The 15,589-nt window shown below is 48.5% G+C and overlaps 1 protein-coding gene across 1 annotated transcript in view; it reads right to left on the bottom strand.

Moving 5' to 3' along the window:
• CCNJL (cyclin J like) overlaps positions 1 to 15,589 on the bottom strand; it is a 65,276-nt gene that overhangs the window by 5,450 nt on the left and 44,237 nt on the right. The window contains exon 4 of the mRNA XM_032252748.1: positions 1,518 to 1,820. Coding sequence (XP_032108639.1) covers positions 1,518 to 1,820 — 303 coding nt within the window. The remainder of the gene's footprint in view (positions 1 to 1,517; positions 1,821 to 15,589) is intronic.

Below are 15,589 nucleotides of genomic sequence, written 5' to 3'. Positions count from 1 at the left end.
AAAAAAAAAAAAAAAAAAAAAAAAAAAGAACCATGATCCCAAGCATTAACTGAGCATTTACTGCATGCCAGGTATCTTGCTTCAGTGATTTGCATACATTATCTCATTTGAACCTCACAGCAACCCCACACCAACGTCACCTCTATTAATCATATTTTACAAAAGAGAAAACTGGGCCGGGCGCGGTGGCTCAAGCCTGTAATCCCAGCACTTTGGGAGGCCGAGGCGGGTGGATCACGAGGTCGAGAGATCGAGACCATCCTGGTCAACACGGTGAAACCCCGTCTCTACTAAAAAATACAAAAAATTAGCTGGGCATGGTGGTGCGTGCCTGTAATCCCAGCTACTCAGGAGGCTGAGGCAGGAGAATTGCCTGAACCCAGGAGACGGAGGTTGCGGTGAGCCGAGATCCCGCCATTGCACTCCAGCCTGGGTCAGGGGAAAAAAAAAAAAACAACAAAATAAAAAAAAAAAAAAAAAAAAAAAAAAAAAGAGAAAACTGATGCTATAACTTACCCAAGGTCATTGCTAGGATTAAAAAAAAATTTTTTTTGAGATGGGATCTCACCATGTTGCTCCGGCTGGTCTCAAACTCCTGGAATTAAGGCGAGAGCTACCATGCCCTACTCACTGGTAAGATTTGAAGCTGGGGAGTCTGACCAATCATTGATCTTGATACTCATGCCCAAACATTTTAGTTTGTGGTAGGTTATGGGATGGTTGTTATAAGTAATATATATATATTTTTGAAACAGAGTGTCGCTCTGACGCCAGGCTGGAGTGCAGTGGTACAACCTTGGCTCACTGCAATCTCGGTGTCCCTGGTTCAAGCGATTCCCCTGCCTCAGCCTCCCGAGTAGTTGGGACTACAGGCACGCACCATCACGCCCAGCTAATTTTTTGTATTTTAGTAGAGGCAGGGTTTCACCATGTTGACCAAGATGGTCTCAATCTCCTGACCTCATGATCCGCCCACCTTGGCCTCCCCAAAGTGTTGGGATTATAGGCGTGAGCCACACGTCCGGCCATATCAGCCGTATTTTTGACCCAGTTAACATCTAGATTTTAAAACACTGGGAAGAGTGAGTTTCAAGTAAGAATCTCCAAACAGGGTAACTTTTATTGCTAAAGCAGATGGGAACCTAATTCCCTCTCCCCATACTATCTGTATGATGGCAGCTGTTTAAGAATAACCGACCCGCAAATCTGTGCTATTTAAAATCATTTGCAATGTTCTAGGTTACTGTAAGAAAAATTACCAGGTGATCTGTAAGTTTCTAGGTTTCCGGCTGCCTGTATACAAGCAGCTATTTCTCTTTTATATGTTACTGGTAATACACTGGGCAAATTTTTGCCCTTTCTTTGCTTATTCCCTGCAAAGTAAGACTGATCTGGGTGCACAGGCCCCAGTGAGAAGGCCTGATCTGGATGGACATGCCCTTGAGAGCCACCTGACCCTGACCCCTGGGTGGGTGGGGAGGGGGGAGGAGGTCCTGCTATCGGGCCCCAGCCGTCACCTTGCAGGGTGACCTCTAGGAAGTAATGGGCATACTCCTTGAGGCACTCTTTGGTCTTGCGGGGGCAGGTGGTGGGCCAGGTGTGGCAGTGGTGGTCCTTCTGGCTGACGGAGGCCAAGAGGTAGTAGTCCAGGAAGTGGGCAGGAGTGGGCAGGCAGAGGTTCCAGCTGAAGGCCTCCAGGAGCAGCAGCTCTGTGCTTAGCAGCTCCTTCTTGGTGAGGGTGAAGTTCTGGCTGCTCAGGATCCTCGTGCTGTTTATCTGCTCCAACTTGGGGACGTGGTCTTCCCGATCCTCGAACTTACCTGTGGGGAAGCAGGGGAAGCAGAGGTTACTGGAAGACATTTACCTGCATCCAGGAAGCTAACAGCCCACCTTACAGTGCCTAGACAGTGCTGGTAGAGAAGACAGAAAGCAGACAGGCCGGACTACGGAGGGATAAGAGCACACATTCCAGATCTGTCAAACCTAGGCCTGAATCTCCAAGCCATCGCTTCCCGCTGTGGGATCATGACTAGGTGTCTCAACCTCTCTGTGACTCAGCTTCCTCATCTGTAAGATGGAACCTATACTTCATAAGGCTTTTGTTAGATTCAATGGGAAAACGCACACCAAATGCTCAAACCAACCACTGGAACAGAGGAGGCAGGAGACAGTGGTCAGGGGCAGCAGCCAAAGGTTGGGGAATATAGTGCACTCCCTACTCTCCATCCAGCCCTCACTAATCCAACCTCCTGGCTAGAGTCAGCATGACTGTGCAAACCTGGCTCTGTCCTTCCACATGTAGAAAAACCCCTTCTACGGCTTCCCGCTATCCTTGGTATTGAGTTCAAACTATGTAAATGGAGTCTTAGTTTGGGTTCCCTCTGATTTCCAGGGCTTGGAAGGTAAGCCCAGGGAAGATTGGTAGGTGAGGGAAGAGAACAGAAAAGGGAAAAAAGCCCAAAAGGACACATAAGCCAGTCACCACCGTGGATAATCAGAGCTTAATCCTACTGAGGATTTCTGAGAAACAGTCTAAGACAGGCCTCAGGTTATCCCACCCAGGGGTCAAAGAACAGAGACATTTGCATAGCAACCTCTGTAGTCATCAGTGTGGATGCTCCCAGGGAACAAAGGGAGCTTCTTGTACACTGAGAGTTGAGTCAGGGGCTGGTGGGGGCATGACAGCTTCCACTGTGTGAGCTGCTGCAGAGCGTGGGCCTCTCCAGCCTAATGCTCCTCACTCTTGGGCCCAGCATGGTGGCTCACGTCTGTAATCCCAGCACTTTGGGAGGCCGAGGTGGGTGGATCACACAAGGTCAAGAGATTGAGACCATCCTGGCCAACATAGTAAAACCCTGTCTCTATTAAAAATACAAAAAATTAGCTGGGCATGGTGGCAGGTGCCTGTAGTCCCAGCTACTTGGGAGGCTGAGGCAGGAGAATCACTTGAACCTAGGAGATGGAGGTTGCAGTGAGCCAAGATCATGCCACTGCACTCCAGCCTGGCAACAGAGCAAGACTCTGTCTCAAAAAAAAAAAAAAATGTTACTCATCTGGGGAAACCACCCCACAGGTGGCTGTGGACCCCATCCCTGGCAGTTCTTGCCTATAAGCCTTAATCTACGAAGCCCTCACCACTGCCTGGAGCACGCTTCCGCATCCCCTCCTCACTCAGCCAACCCCGACATGTCCTTCACCTAGAGTCCCCACCTCTCGGAAGCCATCCTCCACACCAGCCTCCTGTACCGTACGACTCCCACATCAGGTAACGAGGCCTTCAAGGGCCTGGCCTCAGTCTGATCACCTGTGACCCCACACCAGCCTCACAGGGTATGGAGCTGCCACTGAGTAAATGCCAAAAGAGGCAGTGGGTCGGCCCAGCTGACCTCAAAGCACACATCAGTGCTCACAAAGGGAAGGGCAAATAACACATGCACACACCTGCTCCCAGTGACAAGTGCCTCTGACCCAGTTCCCATCAGCCTCTCATGCTGCTTAGGGGAGATAAGGAAGTAACCACCACAGGCTGTTCCACAGTAGATATAACACATTCCCGAGGACAGCTCAAAAGACGTCACTGCAGAATGAATCACTGCGTCTCAGCAGGCCAGGGTCGGTCCATTCTCCACAAGATTTTTGGCAGCCCACTCAGTGGGTAGTGATGACCTGACACAAAGCTCTGGTCTTTGATGTGGAGGAGCAGAGTGAGTGGAAATGTGCAAGACAGTGAAGGGCAGACATACCACCAGCCTCGCACCACGCAGCTCATAGCAAGCCTGCATTCCATCCCGTTCCCAAGCCTGGTCACTCAGCCTACAATGGTGTTGTGTCCGAAGTACACACCTGCTTGTTGTGAACACAAGGCAGGCCAACGCGAGGTCAAAGCTGCCAAAACAGGAAGAGCCTCCTGCGTGGCTGGAAATCCCAGGGTTGAGGCTCTGGCCGACTAGCTCTGTTGGCTTCCGCAGCCCCCCAACACAGCACTCCCTCTCCAAGCCCAGAATCCAGCCACGTGGCACTCTGACCCCTCCTCTGGCTGGGAGTGCTCTCCCCCTCACCACCCTACTTATCTGTGTCCTCCAGAGCTCAGTTTAGAGACCCCTAGACATCAAAGGGACTTCCCACTCTCAGATTACTTGCTTAACATCAAGTATTAATATTAATGGCTGGCATCTGACTCCAAGCCTCGTAAAAATAGGAACTGAGTCCGACCCATTTGCTGCTGTGCCACCAGTTCCCAACACATGCCTGGCACCTAAGTGGTGTCCAATAAATATTTGTTAAAATGAATGAATAGTCCTCTCAGGAAAGAGAAATTTTAGGCCGTTTTAATTTTTGTCTGACTATCTTGTATTGCTCAGTTTTTTTCTCCAATGATCATGTATTCTTTGTGCAGTTTTAAAAAAGAAGAATTTTATTTATTTATTTTTTGCAAAGTTGCCCTGGTTTCTGTGAATCTTGTGCTGAGCCAGCCTTGGTCGCATGCACTCAATAGATACAAGCTCTTTCCCACCGAGAGCAGGAGGTGGCGAGGTAAGGGTACACTGTATTGGGGTGGCACTAAGACCCTTCGCATGACACTGCTGCCAGCCAGCAATCTCTTACAACTGGCAGATGTGCTCAATCAGACTAGTTTTCTCCCCCCCTCCCTGCTTTTCAAACCTGTGAGAGCTCTGCTACCAGGCCCAAGAGGATTATCCTCCATTGGAAGGCGCCAAGGATTACTGCGGAATCTGACTTCACCTGCTCCCTCTGCCTCCTGGGGACCCACCACACGCCAGGCCAGAACCAGGCAGAGCTGGGTCTGAATCCTCAGGAGTTTTCTCTGGACCTACGAGCACTAAACTCCACAGGCTGTTTGTTTGTGATTAGGACCATGTCCCACATGAAGAAAAAATGGTGCTGCAGAATGGAAAGTGCTTCACAAGCCCCCAGCACACAGAATGGGCCGTGCTTCTAGCTGGACATACACTGGCTCCTCATAGGAACCTTCTAGGTAGGTTCTTTACAGTCCTCAGAGGTTCAGAGAAAAAGCTGATGGGAGAACTCGGCTTCCACACCCAGGAGCTAACTTCAGAGCCCCTGCTTTAATTGCTGGCCAGGCCAAGCCCAGCTTAGCAACTATTCCCCAGCACAATACCTTTTGCAGCCAGAAAAGATTTTATGAGTTTCCTGATGCTGCACGTGCCTGGCAGACATGTCTTCCCCTCCTCCCAGGACTGTGAGTGGGGGTGACCCCTGACCCCCAGTGCTGCTACCACCAAGCACCATTACTCAGCTACTTCCTCCTTATTGACAAACTGCACAGGCAACAGATGCCTAGAAGACTTCAGGCGGGTCCCCTGGGAGAGGCTGGGAACAGAAGTCTGAGTCTTTTTTCCAAGCCAGACAACAGCCACAGATTTTCTGACTCCTTTGATGCATTTTTGATTTTGGAAATTTTCAAATCCAGAGAAAAGATGAAAGAGAACAATGAACATATATGACCCTTCACCAGATTCTGCCCTTGCTGACCCGGATCCGTGTGTGCTCTGGCTGGGTGTATTCTGCCTATAAATACTGGTTTTGTTGGATAATTTCTAGTGAAGTAGCAGACGTGACATGTCACCCCCGAACACTTCAGCATCCGTTCCTGAGGTCATTTTCCCACAAATCGTAATGCTATTTGCATTTCTAAGACATCAACATTAATGCAATAACATTTTCTTTTTATTTTATTTTACTTTTTGTTTTTAAGCCCTGGAAAATTAAAGCAATTGCAATGACATTTTCTAATACTTAGTCCACATCTGACTTTCTCCAGGTGTCCTAAAAATGCCTTTTATAACCTTTGTTTTGTGTTTTTGGATGCAGGATCCAAGCCAGGTTTACACACGGAGTCTATTACTGCTGAGGTCCCGGTGTTTTGTTTGTTTTTCATGACACTGATTGGGAGAATCTAGGCCAGTTGTCTTGTAAAATGCTCCACATTCTGGATCCGCCTGGTTGTTTCCTCGCAATTAGATGCAGGTCAAATAATACAGGCAAAAAACGACAGAGGCTGTTCTGTCCTTCTCATCCACTGGACCACAGCAGGAGTCCTTGGCAACTTCACTGTGTCCCAGCCTACGTTAGATCACTTGATAAGGTGGTGACACCAGACCGCTCCAGTTCAAGGTACCAGCCTCCCTGTGAGATTAACAAGTAATCTGTGAGGGGGCACTTGGCAAATATCCTATTTCTCAACAACCTTTAGCTCAATGGCTTTGCATCCATGGATGACCCTTTCCTGAATAAACTATTATAATGGGGGTTGAAAGAAGTTTTAAAAATCCTATCATTCCATCTACATTTTTCTTTTTTAATGTTCATATTGTCCTAAATTAGAACAGCAGGAGCCCTATCAACCTCCCTTTTATTTTATTTTTTTTAATTTTTAAATTTTTTTCTTTTTCTTTCTTTTTTTTTTTTTTTAAAGAGAGGGTTTCACCATGTTGGCCAGGCTGGTCTTGAATGCCTGACCTCAGTTGATCCTCCTGCCCGCCTCGGTTGGCCTCCCAAAGTGCTGAGATTACAGGCGTGAACCACCACGCCCGGCCTTTTTTTTTTTTTTTGGGACAGGGTCTCACTCCTGTGGCACAGGCTGGAGTGCAGTGGCTCAATCTCGGCTCATAGCATCTTCAGCTTCTTGGCCTCAGGTGACTTTCCTACCTCAGCCTCCTGAGTAACCAGGAATATAGGTGCACGCCACCATGCCTGGCTAGTTTTTGCATTTTTATTAGAACCCAGGCTGGTTGAACTACTGGGCTTAGGTGATCTGCCGGCCTCAGCCTCCCAAAGTGTTGGGATTATAGGCGTTAGCTACTCCACCTGGCCACTATCAACATACTTCTAAGACTAAAAAACATTCTAGGCTGGGCACAGTGGCTCACACCTGTAATCCCAGTACTTTGGGAGCCAAGGTGGGTGGATCATGAAGTCAGGAGTTTGAGACCAGCTTGATCAACATGGTGAAACCCCATCTCTACTAAAAATACAAAAATTAGCCAAGCGTGGTGGTGCATGCCTGTCATCCCAGCTACTCGGGAGGCTGAGGCAGGAGAATCACTTGAACCCAGGAGATGGAGGTTGCAGTGAGCTGAGATTGTGCCACTGGACTCCAGCCTGGCCACAGAGTGAGACTGTCTCAAAACAACAGCAACAAATCACTCGAAACCTACTGAAGCACTTCCTCTGGCTCTCAGAGGCCAGGCAGACGCACATGTACCTTTAGTGTTGGTGGTGATGGTGGCGCCTGTAAGTGATGCCTCTTATGTGCCCTTTATGCACCTGGCTGACTGATACCGAACACCACTTCCTGACGCTGGCGCACAGAGCTCCTAGGCAATTCATGGTAGGTTAGGATGACCACGTGTCCATCCATGTAGCCTATATTGTTAACTACAGATGAGGCCATGGTGGCAAGATGCTGTGGATCCAGCCTACAGACTGGCTTTTTTTTTTTTTTTAAATTAGAAAAAATTCGTGGTAAAGAACACATAATATAAAATTTACCATTTTTCACTGAGTTCAGTGGCATTATATGGACATTCACATTGATGGGCAGCCATTACCACCATCCATCTCCAGAACCCTTTTCATTTTTTTTTTTTTTGAGGCAGAGTTTCACTCTTGTTGCCCAGGCTGGAATGCAATGGGGCAATCTCGGCTCAACACAACCTCCACCTCCCAGGTTCAAGACATTCTCCTGCCTCAGCCTCCCGAATAACTGGGACTACAGGCATGCACCACCACTCCTGGCTTTTTATATTTTTACTACAGATGGGGTTTCACTGTGTTGGTCAAGCTGGTCTTGAACTCCCAACCTCAGGTGATCTGCCTGCCTTGGCCTCCCAGAGTGCTGGGATTACAGACATGAACCACTGTGCCAGCCTCCGAAACTTTTTTCATCTTACTGATACTCTGTCCCCATTAAACAATAATTCCCAGTTCTCCCCTCTCCGGAGTCCTTGGCAACCACCATTCTACTTTCTTTCTCTATGAAGGTGACCTCTCTGAAGACTGGCTTATCTTCTACCTACTGTCCTGGCAATCAAGCCTCAAGGCAGACCAAACAGAATTCCTGACTCTTCTGAATGAGGGCCAAGAAAAGCAGTATTTTTAATTGCTTAAAAAGCCATTATATTTTAGACAATTTTTTTTTTTTCTTTGAGATGGAGTCTCGCTCTGTCACCAGGCTGGAGTGCAGTGGCACAATCTTGGCTCACTGAAACTTCTGCCTCCCGGGTTCAAGTGATTCTCCTGCCTCAGCCTCCTGAGTAGCTGGTACTACAGGAACGCACCACCATGCCCAGCTAATTTTTGTATTTTTTAGTAGAGACAGGTTTTCAGCATGTTGGCCAGGATGGTATCGATCTCATGATCTGCCCGCCTCGGCCTCTCAAAGTGCTGGGATTACAGGTATGAGCCACCGTGCCTGGCCTATTTTAGAAAATTTTAAATACACACAAAAAGAGAGAAATGTTATTATAATGAGTTCCCTTGAATGTTATTATCCAGTTCCAACAATCATCAACATTTACACTGAGTTTTTTAAAAAACCAATAACCTAAACAAAAAGGTAACCAGCACAGAACAAGATTCTGTAAAAATTTAACATTGCCTCATTCCTGTCGCTCAGGCCCGAGCGCGGCCTACCCCCAACTAGACACGCTGTGTTCTGCACAGTGCCCCACGAATTCCCCCAAAAGTCCTTTATGCCTGGGAAGATGCCCACTGACGGACCCATTCAGGGCTACCTGCTGCCCATTCAGGTGCTAAAGTCAGGCTCAGAGGCCAAAGTTTTCTGGCTAAAGACATACAGGTTTTAAAGCCACAGCCGGCTACTTTTCTTCCCTAAAGAAATGCAATGCCAGCTGAGTGCAGGGCTCACGCCTTCAATCCCAGCAATTTGGGAGGCCGAGGTGGGCGGATCACGAAATCAGAAGTTCAAGACCAGCCTGTCCAATATAGTGAAACTCTGACTCTACTAAAAACTACGAAAATTAGCCAGGTGTGGTGGTGAGCGCCTGTAGTCCCAGCTCTCGGGAGGCTGAGGCAGGAGAACTGCTTGAACCCAGGAGGCAGAGGTTGCAGTGAGCCAAGATTACATCACCGCACTCCAGCCTGGGCGACAGAGTGAGACTTCATCTTAAAAAACAAAACAAACAAAAGAAGAAATGCAATGCCCCAGCTTGGCCAACATGGTGAAACCTGTCTCTACTAAATACAAAAATTAGCTGGGCATGGTGGTACGTGCCTGTAATCCCAGCTACTCAGGAGGCTGAGGCAGAATTACTTGAACCCCAAAGGCAGAGGCTGCAGTGAGTCGAGATCACGCCACTGCACTCCTGCCTGGACGACAGAGCGAAACTTCGTCTTGGGGGAAGAAAAAAAAAAGGAATGCAATGTCTTTAAAAACAGGCAAAGCTACTTTTCCCCAAGAATGGCCGCTCTCCTATTTAAAAATCTCTTCCTCATTTTATCTGAGAAAGAGAACCAGCATTTTATCAGAAGCTGAGACCCCGTGGCTATCCCATTCCGCTCCAGCAGCCGCTGGCTTACCCTGCAGGTGCTGATGATAAAGGAAAGATGGGGCTGGTGGGTCAGAGGGATCAAGAGCTGCCCGATGCTGTCCAGGCCTTCCCTTGTCCCACGTGGGGCCTAGCATGTATCTTCCCAGGAGCATGTGGGTAGTGCCAGGCCGTCAGGTGGCAGGGCAGAAGAGGCAAGAGAAAGCTCAGGCTGAAAGGGCTTTTCCCCAGCATTGCAGCCTTTGCTGGCGAGGGAGGCCAGTGTCCCAGGGGTGGAAGCCCAGGCAGGGCCAGACTCAATAGAGAGCTTTCTGATGCGAATGCTTTTTTTGCTCAGATTCCTCTTTCCTGGAAGGGGGAAACGTTGCCCTAGAAAAGGCAGAACTCCTACCAACTTTATTTATGGCCTTGGAGCCAGTGTGACCAGAGATAGCCAGGATTCTGGGGGAGGTCCCCACCAGAAACAGGCAGGAATGTCCTGCGGCAAGGGCAGGGCAGGGGGCTTGAGTCCCAGTTTCCCATCCTCACTCCTGTTATCATTTGTGTGATCTTGGGCAGTCACCTGGAAACCCACACCTCACAGGGCAGTAGGGAAGGCGCAAGGGGCGTCCCAGGTAACATGACAGGTACGTGGGAGGCTCTCTCTAAATGGTAGCAGCTGCTGTATGATTTATTGAACATGGTATTGTTTGCACTCCAGACACAGGATCTTCTCAAGCCCTGTTAGCTAGAAATATTTTCTTAAAGGTTCTGAAAAAGGGGCAGAAAAAAGCCCAACAAAAGGCTTCCCTGCCCCTACCCGACTCCACAGCCCAGTATGTGCTGAATGCATGGAGTGGACTAGAGTCGTTGCAGCTTCCTTTTCCCAGGACTGTGACCTTGAATTCTGACCTCCTGCTGGTGATTTCAAGGCTTACAGTCAGGGAGGAAGAAAGGGAGTGCGTGTTGCTCCCAAGGCCTTTCCCAGATGTCCGCCTCCCCCAGGGTAAGACTTTTGCCAGGTAACCCAGCTGGTTAGCAAGAGGTAGAGAATCCACATGCCGGGATGTGAGCTCTGGGAGGCTGGGGAGCTTCAGCATCAGGTTCTCTGCTGCATCCCACGCCCAGCGCACAGCAGGCTTCAAATGTGCTGGCAGCCCCTGGACCACACCTCGGTTTACTGCAGGGAGGGGTGGGTTGGGTGGGGGTCCATGAACTGCGCTTGCTGTGCCCTTAACAGATGCTCTCTCAGTTAATTCTGAAAACAATCCTGGGAGGTTGGGGGCACTTCCCACATGGAAACAGCAGCTCAGAAAGGCTGAGTTGCCCCAATCTCCCAGCTGATAAGGGACAAAGCAACATTTGAAGGTCTGTCTGTCTGCTCCATGAAGGTAGGGACCAAAACTGTCTTGCAGAACATCACAGATCCTGTTCACCTAGCACAGCCTTTAGCATAAAGTTAATAACAAACAACTTTTATGTTTTCTAAAAAATGAATGAATAAATGATTCCAAAGTCCCAAGCTTTCTACACCATAAGCAGGAAATCTTACATTCAGTCACAAGCCCCCTGCAATGCTGCAAGGTCCATAATGAGTATTGTCTATCTGGGAAGAGGAACTCCTTTGGATGTGGGTGTCAGACTAGTTTCAGCTTCACCCCATCTAATTACCCTGTTCTTTTAAAATTTTTTACTTGTTGAAGAGATGGAGTCTCACCATGTTGCCCAGGCTGGTCTCAAACTCCTGAGCTCAAGTGATCCTCCTGCTTTGGCCTCCCAAAGTTTTCGTATTACAGGCATGCACCACCATGCTTGGCCCTTCCACAAATCCTCCTGACTTCAATCTCCCCTTTGCTTATGCTACTTAGCAATTTAATTCCAGAGCCTTTCCTTTAAGGAGCTATCTGATTACCAGGACTTAGTTTTTTCTTCCAATGACAGCATATAAGTTAAAGGAGCAGCTTTCTGTCAGGAAACTTTTTGTACTGGAGGTGTTCCCCTGCCCGGCTTTAAAAAAAAGAACAAAAAAACCCTCTTTGACTTCTTGCAGTTATTGAAGGCAAGAAAGGTGCTTCCTACTCTTTGCAAAAAAAGGCACTGTTCATACATCCAGCAGCTAAGTGTCTTTCCGAGGAACCGGGGAGACAGGATTTGAGCAATGGACGGAGAGGCTGTGAAACTGAGGATGCCATGCTCTGGCAAGCTGTTTTTACTGTGTGAGGCAGTGCAGGGGGCAGGGTACACACTCTGATGATGACTGTCTTGGATTCTACAGAGTGGCAGCCACTTACTAGCCATGTGGTCTGGGGTAAGTCACAACTTCTTGGACCTCTGCTTCCTCATCTGTGAAATGGGAGTAAGAGAAGTAGATAGAATTGTGGTGAGGGTGACATGATGGCTTAGTGTGCTTAGAATAGTCCCCTTTAGGCCAGGCACTGTGGCTCACGCCTATAATCCCAGCACTTTGGGAGGCCAAGGCAGGCAGATCACGAGGTCAAGAGATCAAGACCATCCTGGCCAACACAGTGAAACCCCGTCTCTAATAAAATATAAAAATTAGCTGGGCATGGTGGCACATGCCTGTAGTCCCAGCTACTTGGGAGGCTGAGGAAGGAGAATTACTTGAACCCGGGAGACAGAGGTTGCAGTGAGCCGAGATTGCACCACTGCACTCCAGCCTGATGCCTGGTGACAAAGCGAGGCTGTTTAAAAAAAAATAGTGCATTTTATTTTTATTTATTTATTTAGAGACGGAGTCTCGCCCTGTTGTCAGGCTGGAGTACAGTGGCTCGATCTCAGCTCACTGCAACCTCCATCTCCTGGGTTCAAGCAACTCAGCCTCCTGAGTAGCTGGGACTACAGGTGCCCACCACCACGCCCAGCTCATTTTTTATATTTTGGTAGATACGGGGTTTCACCATGACAAGGATGGTCTCGTTCTCCTAACCTCATGATCTGCCCACCTCAGCCTCCCAAAGTGCTGGGCTTACAGGCGTGAGCCACTGTGCCTGGCCAGAACAGTGCCCTTTATAAACCTGTGCTCAATTCAGACCCAGCCCTGTAGTGACAGTCACAGATACAATGACAGTTTGGTTTCTGGATGCAATTTGATGGTGGTGGAGAAAGAAAGCCAGGGACAAGGCAAGAAAATCCTTCCTCTGTAAGAGGGTGCTTCAGTGGTCTTTAAGGGAGAAAGCTGTGAGGATTACAGGGGTTAGAGGCCAGGTAGCCTCCCCTTCCCACTCTGCTCTTACAGACCTGCTGTAGCTACGTCCAAGGTCTCTGGTCCCTCTCTGATCCTGTGGTTAGGAAATGTCCTGGAGAAACAAGCCTCCAACGCCAGCCATTCCGAGGTCTGCTGGGTGGACCTGGTGTGAAGGTGGGCCTGGGTACCCTGCCTGGCTGAGCTCCCTTTCATGCTCAGGAAATAAAAAAAAAGCTCTCTTCCTCTCTTTCCTCTCAAAATCGTTGCTGATCTGTTCATGGCTGCATCTCCAGTCTCTGGCACAGAATAGGCCTTGATACGTAATGAATGAATGGATGGAAGGACAGATGGATGAAAGAATGAAAGCAAGCCTGTTTCTGACAGGCTAAATCAATTCCTGAGCCCAATTTTAAAAACACAGAGCAGAGGTGAGGTTGTGGGTGGCTGTGTTCCTTAGGAGGAAATTGTGAAAATGTCTCCCGGGTCAGAGGTGGCATTCAGCCAGCTGGGTCACCCACGGGCTTCCCTTCTTGCTGGGAGGGATTCCCTGTGTCAGGATGGAGAAAATGCTGTGATGATGTCACACTGTGGCCTCAGGCAATCCCTGGTTCCTTTGTGCTCCGCTTTACGCTGGACCCAAATAAGTGTCACTGACTGAAAGCAGGGCCTGTGGGGCGGGGGCCATTTGTCATCTGTGGCCTCAGGGTCCCACAAGTGCTTCGGTCCTCGTACAGAGGATAGGAGTTATCTCCTGTCACGAAGGTTTTGGTGTCACTGCTTTAAAGAAAGCTCACTCCTAACTCACCAGGGGCTGCCTCTGGCCCAGGTCTGATGGGGCTGCTGCGCTGAATGTGTGGCCACTGGCGACTCTGATCCTTTGTTCCAACCTCTGCAGAGCGCAGGGAGAAGGAAGAGGAGAGGCCACCTTGGGTAACTTGAGGTTCAGAGGAGAGATGCTTCCAGACACAAGAGCTGGCCCTGAGGGCTAATGTTTTCATCCAGATCAGCACAAATGCTGCTCTGCTGGCTCCGGAAGCAGTGGGCCTAGGAGTCTCCCAGCAATCTCTCCGTTTTCTGACCCGAGCCTTCCTGGCACAGCCAAGGAAGGACGTGGTCTGGCTGTCCAACCAGGGCCATAGCCACATTCCCAGCCACATCCTAGCTATGTACTTTTAGGCAAGTGTCCTAACTTACTGGGCCTCAAATTCTTCCTCTGATAGTTGGGGAAAATACAACTACAGCCTACCTTGTTGACTTGTTTTCAGGATTAAATGAGTAAATCTGTGTAAAAAACTCAGAACACTGTGTGACATATAAACACTCAATAGGCCAAGCACAGTGGCTCAAGCCTGTAATCCCAGTATTTGGGAGGCCAAGGCGGGTGAACTGCTTGAGTGCCCAAGTTAGAGACCAGCCTGGGCAAGATGGCAAAACCTTGTCTCTACAAAAAAAAAAAAAAAAAGGCTGGGCACAGTGGCTCAAGCCTGTAAACTCAGCACTTTGGGAGGCTGAGGCAGGTGAACCACTTGAAGCCAGGAGTTCAAGACCAGCCTGACCAATGAAACCCTGTCTCTACCAAAAATACCAAAATTAGCGGGTGTGGCAGTGCACATCTGTAATCCCAACTACTCAGGAGGATCGTTTGAACCTGGAGAAATGTTTGACTTGGGAGGCAGAGGTTGCTGTGAGCCGAGATTGCACCACTGCACTTCAGCCTGGGCAACAGAGTGAGACTCTATTAAAAAAAAAAAAATTAGGCTGGGCGCGGCGGCTCAAGCCTGTAATCCCAGCACTTTGGGAGGCCGAGGCGGGTGGATCACAAGGTCAAGAGATCGAGACCATCCTGGTCAACATAGTGAAACCCCGTCTCTACTAAAACTACAAAAAATTAGCTGGGCATGGTGGCGCGTGTCTGTAGTCCCAGCTACTCAGGAGACTGAGGCAGGAGAATTGCCTGAACCCAGGAGGCGGAGGTTGCAGTGAGCCGAGATAGCGCCATTGCCCTCCAGCCTGGGAAAAAAGAGCGAACCCCCCCCTCAAAAAAAAAAAAAAAAAAAAAAAAATTAGCAGGGCCTGGTGGGGTGTGTACACCTGTGGTCCCAGGTACTAAGAGGCTGAGGTGAAGGATCACCTGAGCCCAGGGAGGGTGAGGCTTTAGTAAGCTGTGACCATGCTACCGTATTCTAGCCTGAGTGACAGAGTAAGATCCTGTCTCAAAAAGATACATACATAAAAATAAATATTCAATAAACATTAGCTATCCCATCACCACTGAGGCTAGGATTTACCCTCCACCCCCAGGTTCTGATTATAAAAAAAAAGAAAAGTAGTGAGATTACAAGTGATTTTTATTTTGTTCTTTTTATTTTTTTTTTCCATCTTCTGGTTTTCTGCAGGAACAAATATTACTCTCCTGCTGATAAAAAAAAAACATTTTAAACTCTTCAGAAAGCAAGACCCTGCTGATGGGAATCTAGAAGCCAGAGCTAGCAGAATAACTGCCAGAGAAGGTTCCAGAACATAGCTCCGTTCTGGTCCAAGAATATCTCTGCATGAACCTGGTTTACAAGTGCCCACAAGTCAGGAGGTGTCAGACTTTCCTAGAAAAGTCCCAGAAACCCCACTGTGTCAGTGACAAAGAAGAGACTTTTCCTGTCTAGACACCACAATGCTTGTAATTAAAATTAAGATTTAGGAGGTTGGGGAAGGCAACATACACTTCTTGAAGACAATTTCAAAAATCCAGGCAAATGCTCCACACAGAAAAATAATCTCTAATCTGAGCATCAAGGGATAGAACAGGCTGACATATCTCCCTTGAGTCTGAAACTGATTTCAAAACCAACCAAAGCTG

Source organism: Sapajus apella, unplaced genomic scaffold (assembly GCF_009761245.1).
Source record: "Sapajus apella isolate SASKATOON/1434 unplaced genomic scaffold, GSC_monkey_1.0 scaffold79, whole genome shotgun sequence".
Taxonomy (NCBI): Eukaryota; Metazoa; Chordata; class Mammalia; order Primates; family Cebidae; genus Sapajus; species Sapajus apella.
Note: the sequence above shows the minus strand (reverse complement) of the source record. Positions and strands in the feature narration are given on the sequence as shown.